The sequence below is a fragment of the Cynara cardunculus genome (assembly GCF_001531365.2).
Source record: "Cynara cardunculus var. scolymus isolate 2C chromosome LG 13, CcrdV1, whole genome shotgun sequence".
NCBI lineage: Eukaryota > Viridiplantae > Streptophyta > Magnoliopsida > Asterales > Asteraceae > Cynara > Cynara cardunculus.
In genome coordinates this window covers 20,326,661-20,340,924 of record NC_037540.1, presented here as the reverse complement: position 1 = coordinate 20,340,924, position 14,264 = coordinate 20,326,661, and the positions used below count along the sequence as shown (strand labels likewise).

The following is a 14,264-nucleotide window of genomic DNA, read 5'->3' as shown; positions in this document are numbered from 1 at the left end:
AGGTATTGTAAACAATTAATAAATATAAGAGTATGATTGAAAATATATATAATTTAATATAATAGTTTATACATGGTATATTAAGTTTGTGTTAAAAATGATATAACGGATTGTTCGCATCAGATTTAAAACCATTTTGATAAAAAGTTGTGTAAATGATTAAAGTTGGTCATCAGATTTTATAGCAAACACCAAATATTACATCAATTCATTCCAACAGGTTTCATACACCAAATTTGATGGAATGAATAATAATGAATCAATTCGTTCCAACGGTTTAGTCCATCAAAATGACATCATATGCAACAATTTACTCAATAAGCGTTTATCGTGGTAAGAGTCGTCGCCCTCACTTACCGGGTAAGACTCTTGGTCCTTGTGTCACTCTTAGCAAGTAAGATTTTTGGTTCTTATCATATTCGTCTGGTAAGGTAATATGACTTAATAAGTGCTTACCTGGGTAAACTTTTGGTAAACGGCCCCTTAATTTATAATTATTAACTTATCGTAAAAATAAACATATATGGTATAATTTATAATGTTAATAAATACAAGGGTATTACGGAAAATTCATGTAAGTGTTAAATACAAATTGGTTTCTATGGTTTACATATATTAACGAGTAAGGTTCTTGAAAGAAATTATTAACAAGGGACACCCTATATTTTTATTTTTATAATGGATATGGTCTTTCCTCTAATTCATTTAGTTAAGTTTCCATTAGTGATGAACATTTTTGTCTATTCACCTTCCTTTTTATTTAACTTTAATTTTCAATAACAAATTTGATCTTTCATACTACTCTTACTTATGTATCATATTTTGTCCCTCAAACTAATTTACATTTCTATAACAGATTTGGTCCCCCAAACAATTTTTTATTTTTATAACAGATTTGGTCCGCCTCTCAATTTTCATTTTTAGTATTTGGTCCCTCTATTTAATCAATAAAATTTGGTTGCACATATGTATTTTCTATATACAATTAACAAAATAAATAAATAAAATTTGAAGCTAGATTTTTCTACGAAATATTTTATCGTTTCATAAACATTACTTTCATGAAATCTTTTAGCTTAAATAAAGCATAATTTTGATAATTATTTTTTTATTATTTAAAAATTTAAAAAGAGTTCTAAAACTAAATATCAAACAATATATTAAATAATAAGATATAAAAGTGTAAGTTTAAGTAATTTAATAAAACTAAGTAATAAAAAAAATATAATATAGTATTTACATAAGAAACACAAACATAAATTTAACTATTATACACATTAAAAATGGTTGGGTATTTAATTAAAACTTTTTAAATTTTTAACTAATTAAATCAAAATTTTATCAAATTTATATTTTATTTGAGCTAAACGATTTCATGAAAGTAATGTTTCTAAAGATAAAATATTCATGACAAAATCTATGCTTCAAATTTTATTTTATTATTTTGCTAATCACATTTAGAAAATATATTTTTGTGCCACCAATTTTTATTGATTAAATGGAGGGATCAAATATTAAAAATGAAAATTGAGAGATCAAATCTGTTATAAAAATAAAAAATTGTTTGAGGGACCAAATCTGTTATACTAATGTAAATTAGTTTGAGGAACCAAATATGTTACAAAAGTAAATATAGTGTGAGGAACCAAATTTATTATTGAAAATTAAAGTTAAGGAAAGAGAAAAGACAAAAATGCTCCCTCACTAACAAAAACTTAATTGAATAGGTTAAAAGAAGAACCATATCAGTTATAAAAATGAAACTATAAAAACATCCTTTGTTAATAATTCTTTCAGAAACCTTATTCATTCAGATGGACAAAATTAGTATTTAACTCTTCATATAATTAAAGAATCACTATTTATAACATTTTTATAGGCATCTTGTTGAAATTTAATATTATCTATTGAAGAGTGTTATATACTTAATTTTTTTGCACCAAATATATTATTTTTATACCATTTTAGTGTTGTGAATTATCTTTTATTAAGGTTTTGATATTTATAAAAACAGTGCTTCTGTTTTAAAAGATATATATATATATATATAGAGAGAGAGAGAGAGAGAGGGTATATTTCAAATGCAATCATGTTCATTTGTACAACCAATGCAACTCAATTAATTGAGATATTTATAGAAATGATGAGAGGTCATTTATTATGATTTGAATATTTATGGAAGATGAATATGGTTCATTAATTATGATCAATACTTTATATTATGAAACAATAAAAACTTTTATGAAATCACATATTTATCAAATTAAATGGACAGTTGAGATTGAGTTGTACAAATGTAAAGGGTTATATTAACCCACCTCTCTCTCTCTCTCTGTATATATATATATATATATGAACTCAATTGAACTCAATCAATTGAAATATTTATGGAAATGATGAGAGTGTTAAAAAGTTAAATTGGGTTAGATAGATGAAACCAACAACGTTTTAATGTTTATAAAACTTTTAAATATTTAATCGAAAATTTTAAAATTTTTAAGATAAAAAGTGGTAACTTTTTGAGTCCGGAATCCACAACACCTCAAAACATGCAAATTCACACAACTTGAATTTATCATCCGCGATACATTCAATGAAAGAAAGGAGTAGAAGCAGAGTTGTTCACTTAATGAACATAAATTAAATATAATGCACGAAAATTTGAACCAACCTGATTTATCTGACGTTGAATCGTAATCTTCACGATGAAACCTATCCTTAAAGGTTTTATACGACTACTCTTTGTTCGTTATGAGTCTGCTAGTCGCAAAGCCCCAGTATTTGATGCAACATACGTTTTCGTTTATCAACAGCGACGAAAACGAAAACTTAAAGCACGATGAATGCAGAAATCAGTAGAGAGAAAGAACGGGCAAGAGTAGAAATCGTTGAGAGGAAGCAATGATAATTTTCAGGTGGTTTCTAGGGTTGGTTTCTACCCAGTATATTATATTGGGTGAAACCCTAAAAAAACCCCACGATCTCATCCCCAATTTTCGGATGATCATGGGTAGTTGGAGGATTATCCTCCAACAATCTTTATCTCCAAGAAAAACGTGGCTGAAAAGATTTAAAACTGATTCTAAAATCAATTTTTCCCTCTTTCTCGACTTTGTACCAAAAAGATACTCGGAGCGAGGCACCTTCTGCTCCGACGCGGAGTGTGAAGTGCACCTCCTCGTGCCACTTTCGCGAATCCCAGGCCCGCGGCCACGACTATGGCTACACGCGCACGTGTGCGTTGAGCCTTCCACTCAAAACCCCCACTATAAGTCTACCTATATGTTCAAAGCCCAATTGTAGAGGAAGCTTTATAAGCTTCTCTAAATATTTTTTATCTTCCAACGTGGGTTGAAAGACAAACTTCCAACCCACTAAAATTGCCAACAATCCCCCACCAGGTTGAAAAGTTTTCTGACACTCACAATAGATAATGTTACAGTGATGTCACTAAGATTAAACCATGTTGTCAAAGACCTTCCAGCCTAGTGGTAAAGGCTTGGGCATGTCATAGTCATGAACCCGAGTTCGAGCCCTGGAGGGGAGTGTTGGCGACATTTAAGTGGGGCCATGTTTAGCCTCCAAATTTACCGGGGATTAGTCGGGCTTTGGCCCGGACACCCTTACAAAAAAAAAGATTAAACCATGTTTAATGTAAATAAGCAAGAAGTGATCAATCCAATGGTATCATTAGGATTTAAACCTTGAATCTTGTGATCACTCTGGCTTACATACACACATCATCTATCAATCTTGCTCTCTCACTGAGCGCGAATATGGCCATGCGCTAAACCTTATTTCATGACTTACTAGAAGAGGAACCACAAATTTTTGTTTGAGGCGACACCACCTCTAAGTCATATAGGCAAAGTTTTATACATCCTCGTTGTTAAGATGCCTCTAAACTTTGTTAAGAGATTGACTCATCTTTGTTTTCGACAACCCTGCACTATCTTTCACCTTACATGGATCTATCATTTGATAGTATCTTCTATCAGTTAAGTGACTTGTTTTTATCCTTTAAACTTGGTAGATAGGAGCACTATATCCAAGTTGGGTTTCCATCACTAACTGGTTCTACGTGGTTTCAGACCCATGTCTCTGGTAGTTAACCCTACCAAGTCTCTCGTCAGAGGCTTGGTCAATGGATCTGCCAAGTTCCCACAAGACATGACAAACACAATACTTATGGTACCATCATCAATTAGTTGTCTCACGTAGTTGTACTAGAGACCTATGTGTCGCGACTTCCCATTATATATGGCATTGTATACTTTTGACAGTGTGGCCTCACTATCACAATACATGGGAATCGAAGGTGTCAGTCGAGGCCATAAATGGATATCAGTCAACAAATCTCTAATCCATTCGGCCTCTTTGCCCGTTGCCACTAGGGCAATGAATTCGGCTTCCATAGTTGAATGGGCGATACCTGTTTGTTTCTTGCTCGCCCAAGAAATCACCCCTCCAGCAAGAGTATAAATCCACCTACTTGTGGATTTAGAATCACTTGATTAATCTATCCAACTGGCATCGGAATATCCCTCTAAGATTTTTGGATGTGTAGAGTATGTCAACTCTAGATCTTGGATTCTTTTCAGGTAGCCCAATACTCTGCCAATTGTTTTCCAGTGATCTAAACTGGATTGTTGATATATTGACTCAGTTTACTCACAGCAAAAGCAATGCCCGGTCTAGTGCAGTGCATTGCATACATCATGCACCCTATTGCACTAGCATATTCTAGTTGAGCCACCGCTCTACCAGTATTTTTTATCGAGTTTCACACTTGAATCAAACAGAGTGTTAAACTCCTTTATATTCATATGTTGAAACTTGATCAGTATCTTCTCTATGTAATGAGATTGACTTAGAGAGATTTGAGATGCTGACATTTTGATCTTTATCCCAAGGATGGTATCTACTTCTCCAAGACCTTTCATCTCAAAGTTCGAGGATAAGTATCCCTTTGTCTCAAGAATACCTTCTAGATTGGTTCCAATGATCAACATGTCATCAACATAAAGACAGCTTACCACAGTATACCCTCTCATGCATTTTGAGTAGATGCACCGGTCGACCCCATAATGTCGGAACCCGAAAGATGTGATAGTCGTGTCAAATCTTTTGTGCCACTGTTTAGGAGCTTGTTTACACACTTTATTCTCTTGTTCAGGTAATACAAACCCTTCAGGTTGCTCCATGTAAACCTCCTCGTTTAAATAGGCATTCAAGAATGCTGTTTTCACATCCATTTGATGAATATACAGTCTTTTTATGGCGGACATTGCTATAGGAGTTTGAATAGAGCAGATTCTAGCAACTGGAGCATAGGTGTCGAAATAATCAACTCCCGCTTTCTGTCTATACCCTTTTGCCACCAATCTAGCCTTGAAGGATGATATTGAACCATCAGGGTGCATCTTTCTTTTGAATATCCACTTGGAACCGATGGTTTCACCCCAGTGGGCAAATTTGATAGCACCCAAGTTCCGTTCCCCGAGATGGAGTCCATTTCATCATTTATTGCTTCCTTCCAGTGGAGCATCCCTTGAAGTCATGACCTCTTTATATGTCTTAGGATCCTCTTCAGTACTGATAGAGAAAATGACCTCTCTTGTCACTTTCTTTTGTGTCCCTTCTACCTAGTACGAGAAGAAATCATTTTCCAATTTTTTCTATTTTCTCACTCTTGTGCTTCTTCGTGGTTTGTCAACCTCATTTGAGGTTTTGGCACTATCACAAGATAAACAAGAGGGATTAGAGGCCAATGCTGGTTCTGATCTTTCAGCATCTTCTGAAAATCTATCTTCAAAGAATTCCACATCTCTGGATTATACTATAACTCCTGACTCTTTGTCCAATAATCGATAAGCCTTGCTATTTATCGCATATCCAACGAATATGCTCTTAACAGCACGGGCTCCCAATTTAGATCTTTTTGGTGTTGGAGTTCGATAGTATGCAATACAACGCCAAACTCTAAGGTAGTTCAAATTTGGTTTCTTTCCTCTCTAGAGTTCATATGGATGGGTTGGAATCACACGACTAGTGATTCAATTATGAATATGGCAAGCTGTTAACAACTTCTCCCTAGAGATTGTTAGGCAATCCCGATTGGTTCAACATGCAGTTGACCATTTCAACAAGGATTCGGTTCTTTTGTTCCTCCAAGCCATTTTGTTGAGGAGTAAATGGTAAGGTCCATTCATGTTTGATAACATTCTCTTCACAAAATGTATCAAATTCTCTATTAAAGTATTCATCACCTCTGTATGAACGAAGTATTTTGATTCGTTTTTCAAGTTGATTTTGGACTTCAGCTTCATAGAGTTTAAAGGCTTCAAAAGCTTCATCTTTTGAGTGTAACAAATAAACATATAAAAACTGTCTGAAGTGATCACAAAAAGTAATGAAATACATTTTAGGTCTGCGAGTAAGTATACCATTTAGTTCACAAATATCAGAATGAATCAACTCTAAAATTAATGTGTCTCGTTTAACAGATGGAAAATGTTTTTTTTTTTTGTAAATTTTGATTTTACACAAGTTTCACATTTTCCAAAATCTTTGTTATCAATTTTGATTAATCCTTTGTTATGCATTTTTTCAATATTTCTTACATTTGTATGCACAAGACGTTTATGCCATAAAGAAATAGAACAAATAGAATAATCCAAAGAATTAACTTTATTAAAAACGTTGGGAATTACATCATTTTCAACAGTGGAAACAGAAAAATTAGAAACTTCTTCAGACATGGCTAAAACATTACTTCCTACTGACTCATTAGGTCCGACCTCCTCAGTACCATCCTCACTCAGATTCAGGTGATAGATACCTAACTGGTAGTATCCCTTTCCAATGAAAGTCTTCCTCTTGTATATCACGAGCTTCCTTTCCTCTATATTTATTCCAAACCCGTTTTCATCGAGTTTGCTTGCAGAGATGAGGCTCTTGTTGATAGAAGGCACGTGAAGAACATTTGACGGTCTTACCGGAAGTGAACTTCAGCAGTACGGTATCCATTCCAACGATATCAACACGACCATTGTTAGCAACTATCACTTGCTTCCCATCTGAACCGGTCCATATTCAACAAACTTGGACCTGGAGTCACAAACATGAACAGTGGTTCTAGAGTCCAAGTATCAACCACCTCTTTCAGCCACAATCCTTGTAGAGGCCTTTGAGATCATATCATTTTCTTCCATGTGGAGATTCGCCACAAGGTGTTGAATCCACTCAACAGAATTAGCAGCAGTGGGTCCGAACTTTCTATCCTTGCACTCACGAGCGTAATGTCCCATTTCTCGGCATACGTGACACTTTCTGACCCTTTTAAATTGTTTCCATGGGTTCGATTGATAACTAGATCTCTTAAAACTCTTCTTTTGTGGGACCCAAGTTCCACTTTCTATTTGGAACTCTGGCCCTTCCCTTACCCTTACCCTTGCCTCCAGCCTGTATGCTGTTAGCATTCATCAAAACTTGCCTTTCTTATCCTGATTATGTGCCTCTTCCTCGATTTAAAGATGTTTTAGCAAATCGTATAACGAATAATCTTTGGTTTTGTGAATCATTCTTTTAGAAAAATCTTTCCAAGATGGAGGCAGTTTATCTATAACTACCCCTACTTGGAAAGTTTCAGGAATAACAATAGAAAGCATCTTCAGTTTGTTTACTAAAACTTGGAGCTCATGCACTTGCTCCAGAATCGGTTTTTCATCAACCATTTGAAATCTCAAATATTGAGACACAAGATATTTGTTAGTGCCATCTTTTTGTGACTTATATTTGAATTCCAGTGCCTTCCACAACTCTCTCGGGCACATAATCGGGGAATACATATCATATAGACGATCTGACAAAGCATTTTTTATATGTCCGCAAGCAAGAGTTTCCTCTTCCTTACGGACCATTCTCAGTTTTTCTAAGTCAGCAATTCTTTGTCTATCCAGTTCATTCCTAGGTTCAGGGACCAGATTCTCGGGGATAGGTGGGAGGTCAGGGTCCAACACATAATAGAGTTTTACTACCATCAACATGAACTTGACTTTGTCCGCCCAACGAGTATAACATAACCCGTCAAACTTCTCGAGTTTCATCATATATTGATTTAGGATTCGGTAGTTTTCGGTGTCCATTACATATATTAAACCTTTAAGATTGTTAAAAGTTAAATTGGGTTAGATAGATGAAACCAACAAAGTTTTAGTCTTTATAAAACTTTTAAATATTTAACTGGAAAAGTTCAAATTTTTAAGATAATAAATGGTAACCTTTTGAGTCCGGAATCCACAACACCTCAAAACATGCAAATTCACACAGATTGAATTTATCCTCCGCAAATCAATGAAAGAAAGGAGTAGAAACAGAGTTGTTCGCTTAGTGAACAAAAATTAAATACAATGCACGAATATTTAAAACCAACCTGATTTATCTGACGTTGAATCGTAATATCACAGTGAAACCTATCATTAAAGGTTTTATACGACTACTCTTTATTTGCTGTGAGTCTGCTAGTCGCAAAGCTGTAGGATTTGATGCAGCACATGTTTTCTTTTATCAGCATTGATGAAAACAAAAACTTAGAGCAAGATGGATGCAGAAATTGGTAGAGAGCAAGAACGGGCAGGAACAAAAATGGTTGAGAGGAAGCAACAATAAATTTCAAGTGGTTTCTAGGGTTAGCTTCTACCTAGTATTTATATTGGGTGAAACCCAAAAAAACCCCATGATCTCTTCCCCAATTTTTGGATGATCATAGGTAGTTGGAGGATTATCCTCCAACAATCTTTATCTCCAAGAAAAATGTTGCTGAAAAGATTTAAAACTGATTTTAAAATCAGTTTTTCCCTCTTTCTCGACTTTGTAGCAAAAAGATATTCGGAGCTCGGGTCGAGGCTGCTTCTGCTCCGATGCGGCATGCGAAGTGTGTCTCCTTACGCCACTTTCGTGAATCTCGCGCCCACACCCTCGGCCTCGGCCATAGCCACGCGCGCTCGTGCTTTGGGCCTTCAACTCAAGACCCCCTACCATGAGTCTACCCATATGTTCAAAGCCCAATTGTAGAGGAAGCCTTATAAGCTTCTCTAAATTTCCTTTATCTACCAATGTGTGATGGAAGACAAACTTCCAACCTACTAAAATTTGCAACAATCTTCCACCAGGTTGGAAAGTTTTCTGACATTCATAGTAGATAATATTATAGTGGTGTCACTAAGATTGAACCCTATTTAATGTAAATAAGCAAGAAGAGATCAACCCAATGGTATCCTTAGGATTTAAACCTTGAATCTTGTGACCACTCCGGCTTACTTACACACATCATCTATCAATCTTGCTCTCTCACTGAGTACGAATATGGCCATGTGCTAAACCCTGTTTCATGACTTACTAGAAGAGGAACCACAACTCTTTGTTTGAGGCGGCACCACCTCTAAGCCATATAGGCAAAGTTCTATAACATCTTCGTTGTTAAGATGCCTCTAAACTTTGTTTAAAGATTGACTTATCCTTGTTCTCGACAATGTCGTACTATCTTTTATCTTACATATCTATCATTTGATGTACCTTCTATCAGTTAAAACCTCCACCATGAGTCTACCCATATGTTCAAAGCCTAATTGTAGAGGAATCCTTATAAGCTTCTCTAAATATCCTGTATTTACCAATGTGGGATGGAAGACAAACTTCCAACCCACTAAAATTTTCAACAGAGAGGTCATTTATTATGATTTGAATATTTATGAAAGATAACTAGAGTTTATTAATTATTATCAATATTTTATAATAGGAAACAATCAAAACTTTTATGAAATCACATATTCATCAAATTAAATTGAAGATTGAGATTGAGTTGTAGTGGTTGCACAAATATAAAGAGTTGCATAATAACTCACCCTCCTACTTCTCTCTCTCTCTCTCTGTATATATATATATATATATATATATATATATATATATATATATATATATTATACTACTTTATTTCATAGTCTAATATATTTTAATAAACTAATATGTCATTAAATTATAAGTNATATATTATACTACTTTATTTCATAGTCTAATATATTTTAATAAACTAATATGTCATTAAATTATAAGTTTTATTTTTTTAGTTTTGATGCATTCAACTGGTCTTGAAAAAGTAATGAAGTTTTAATTATTTACAACACAATACTTTATACTTAATTAAAATCCATATGATAATAAAGATGGAAATACATAGTGAAACATACATAAACTGCAAAATAATACTTTAAATAACACAAGTTAGTAATACAATAACCTGGATAAAAGTGTGTTATATTTTATTTCTAGAAATGTGTTGAAAATGTAACGATTTTAATTTGATGTAATTTTGTTTGGATAATTTAATTCGACAATAAAGTTATCATGAAAAGATAAATTATATAGTTATGGTTTTTAAAAGTTAATAAATAAATAAATAAATAAAAGGGTAGTAGTAACAACTATGTTTATGTAATAAAAATAAATATATATATATTTGAAATATTCTTTTGGGTGTAATGCATTAAAGATGCCAAAATCACATGAGAATCACAAAACCATTATAAGCCCATGAAAAAACAATTTCATTATAATTTCTTTTATCCTTATTTTATTGTTCCCAAACTGAGGCATGAATTTTAATTCTTAGAATGAAGGATTGCATTTACCCGACTCCTAGACCCTACCTTCGAGTGGGAGACCGAGCTCGATCATTTTATTTGGTTATTTAAAGATCATTAATTAATTAATCGTCAAACGTTTGCAGGCATGCCAGGATTTACAGCTTATGTTGGTTTTTATGAGGTTTGTGATCCTAAGAAAGGAGACTATGTTTATGTATCTGCAGCCTCTGGAGCTGTTGGTCAACTTGTTGGTCAACTCGCTAAGTTACACGGATGCTACGTGGTCGGAAGCGCTGGCACAAGCAAGAAAGTAGGTTTTAAACACACTTTCATTTGCTTTACACATTATGGATCCCTCCTTTCTAAACAAAGGATCGACGTATACAATTTTTAACGTAAAAAAATGCAGTTGTTTACATAGCTATGTGTACATAGGGACAATTAGATGTTATTTTTGTGAGAATATGTAGATCCCTCCTTACTAAACGAAGTGTGATTTTGTCCCATGAAAATGAGTTTAATCCCATCTTGTCTTTCTTCCATGTCATGCATAACATGAGACTATTTTTTTTGTTTTGTTCTGTCCAGTCACATCCTGTTTGTGCACCAATTGCAACCTAAAAGACCTATTTGAGGATAACAGGAGTTCCAGCATACATAAAGAAGAAATGATCAAAGTCTAGCCGATATAGGACTCTTAACAATTTGAAACTTTATATGTGTTTTTTTGCTTCAAATTTAGGCGATAGACATCAATGAACACATCTATTTGACAGGAATGAGGCACTATCGTTTGCGAATTGCGACTAACATTTAAATTGACTATTCTGCCCATGGTGATTTACGTTGACCTCTATCATTATACAAATTGAATTTAATGCATCTCTTTATCTTGACATGCAAACCCTGTATATGCCAATTATGTTATTGAAATTTTGTTGGTTTGCCCTTGATTAACAGTCAAACTGTAAGTTGTGTTTTTGAAATGAGAGATGGTATTTAGATGTTATCAAACACGTACCAAGATGTTCATGAATATATATGTTATGTAGGTGGAACTTCTGAAGGATAAGCTTGGGTTTGATGAAGCCTTTAATTACAAAGAAGAATTAGACCTTGATGCAGCATTGATGAGGTAATAGCTTCCTGATTCACATTATTCCAATATTATATATATATATATATATATATATATATATATATATATATATATATATATATATAGACTTGGTGGATCATGTGAGACCAGCCTGTTTTCGTGAGTCCAACATTTTACACTTGAAACTTCACAACAAAATGCTGTGAAGGTGACTTTTTAAAACATTCACAGTGTTTTTGCTGTGAAGGTTCGACTTTTTTTAAACCTTCACAGTGTTTTTGCTGTGAAGGTTACGTGTAAAAATGTGGTCTCACGGGTCTCACGAAAACAAGCTGGTCTCACGTGAACCCAACCCTATATATCTATATATATATATATATATATATATATAAATGATATCAATGGCTTTTTGTTATTATTTTTCTTGGTAGATTATAGTTGATATGTTTGCAAAGATGCTAGAATTGTCACCTTCCAATCACAAAACTAAAGATATGAAATGAGATTTTGAAATTCTTACTAGAAGAACTTTGATTTAACAGAAATGCACAATATACCACTATATGTAGTGATATGAAATCTATTATAGAACAACCATGAAATCACCTAAACAAACGGTAAGATTCGTACTTAAGCCCTTTGGAATTTCCTCAACAAATTCTGATCATTTTAGCAAAACCCAGAAGGGCCAAACCAAACTGATCCAGTATATCCCATCGGAAAATAGTTTCAGGGAAGATCCCACACTTACTAAAAAATACAAGTAAAAAGGTAGAAATTTTCATGAAAGAACCCATACATAGAAGAGATAAGGGCAAAAACTACATATTGTTGATGTCTATCAATAATTTTTTGGTTGCAAACTTCTCATGAATTCGTACAGATATCATAAGTTTGTAGAAATCCACACGACCTTTCTAAGAGGAATTTAAGAACCGTTGAAGCGTCATGCATGTTATTTCTTATAAGGTGTTTAGAATTTGCGAGCTCCTACGCGACTTAACAAAGGGTAGTTTGGTAATTTCACTATAGCAGGTACTTTCCTGAAGGAATTGATATATACTTTGACAACGTGGGAGGAGCGATGCTTGATGCAGCACTAGCCAACATGAGGATCCATGGTCGTGTAGCCGTCTGTGGGATGGTTTCTCAGACCAATAGAACCGACACGCAAACTTTTCTCAACATGTTCAGTGTAATCTCAAAGCGCGTCACGATAAAGGGTTTCCTTCAGAGCGATTTCGTGCATTTATATGCGCGCTTTTTGGAAGACATTACCGGTTGGTACAAGCAGCGAAAGATTGTGTATATAGAAGACATGAACAATGGCCTTGAAAGTGCTCCGGCCGCCTTTGTTGGGCTATTTTCCGGCAAGAATGTTGGTAAGCAAGTGATCTGCGTGGCTAGCGAGTAGGATTTCTATTCTTTCTTTCTCTACGAATTTGAATTCGATTTTCTTAAAAGATAATGTTGGAGATTGGGACACGTTTTAAGGTAGTTTTACCGATTACTGCTCTCGAGTATCTTTTCAAAATCATTGACAACTTACGATTTTTTTTGACAACTTTCGATTTTTTTTGACAAATTCTCTCTCTCTCTCTCTCTCTCTCCAAAATGTTCTTGTCAACCAACATCTTCACTGTGGATCCTGGAAGTCAGTTGATCAGGAACACACCTAGGGGTATAAAAGAAAAAAAATCCAAAGTCGAATAACCCATTTAAACCAAAGGAGGTTCCGGTTAAATGATTTTTTGTTATTCGGTTTTCGATAGCAACGAGGAACACATAATCTGACGAGATTAACAAGCATTTCAAAAGAAATATCGTAATTAAATATCGAAAACATCAAAAAGAAAATGAAAAATAAATAAATAGTAAAATTCAAAGACACCAATATTTGTGCATATATGAATTAAGTGTCGTAAGATAAATATATTACATTTATTGATGTTGCATCTGAAGACAAAAAGCCAAACTTTTGCCACCACTCCTCAAACTTGGTCCCGACACTTGTTTTATGGTTATAAATAACCTTCGGACGTCAACCTCTCAACAAAACCCCAATTTTGAGTTTCTTCTAGGTACAACATCACAATACTCTCCTTAGTATTCTTTCAAGAGAGGTATATATATATATATATATATATATATATATATATATATATATATATATATATATATATATATATGGGTAAGTTTATTTATTAATCTTAATTATTGTTTTAACTTTATAAACTAATCATGACTATTGATTTTTAAAATAAAGGGTTGATATTAACCATATTATAAATTTAATTTATTAAATGTGTAATTTCGCAAACATATGTGAACATAATTGTTGAAGGGTATTTATGTAAAAGATAATGTGCATTCAATTACATCGGTTTCAAACAGTAGAAATCTTATATGTTCAATCGTGTTCATAATTGCCACAAGTGTTCATATATATGTTCAATTTATGTTCATAATTGCCATAAGTGTTCACATATATGTTCAATTTGTGTTCATAATTGCCACAAGTG

General features: G+C 33.7%; 1 protein-coding gene across 4 annotated transcripts in view; it reads left to right on the top strand.

The window, feature by feature from the left end:
• LOC112524659 (2-alkenal reductase (NADP(+)-dependent)-like) overlaps nucleotides 1-13,259 on the top strand; it is a 16,035-nt gene extending 2,776 nt beyond the window's left edge. Inside the window, exons 3-5 of one of the 4 annotated variants that reach the window (XM_025134592.1) lie at nucleotides 10,868-10,953; nucleotides 11,696-11,778; nucleotides 12,778-13,259. In XM_025134592.1, the coding sequence (XP_024990360.1) occupies nucleotides 10,868-10,953; nucleotides 11,696-11,778; nucleotides 12,778-13,156 (548 nt within the window). In that variant the 3' untranslated portion in view covers nucleotides 13,157-13,259. Of the gene's footprint in view, nucleotides 1-10,786; nucleotides 10,954-11,695; nucleotides 11,779-12,774 lie in introns of all 4 variants that reach the window. The other 3 variants (XM_025134591.1, XM_025134590.1, XM_025134588.1) reach the window with 3 other exon arrangements.
• Nucleotides 13,260-14,264: the final 1,005 nt, after the last annotated feature.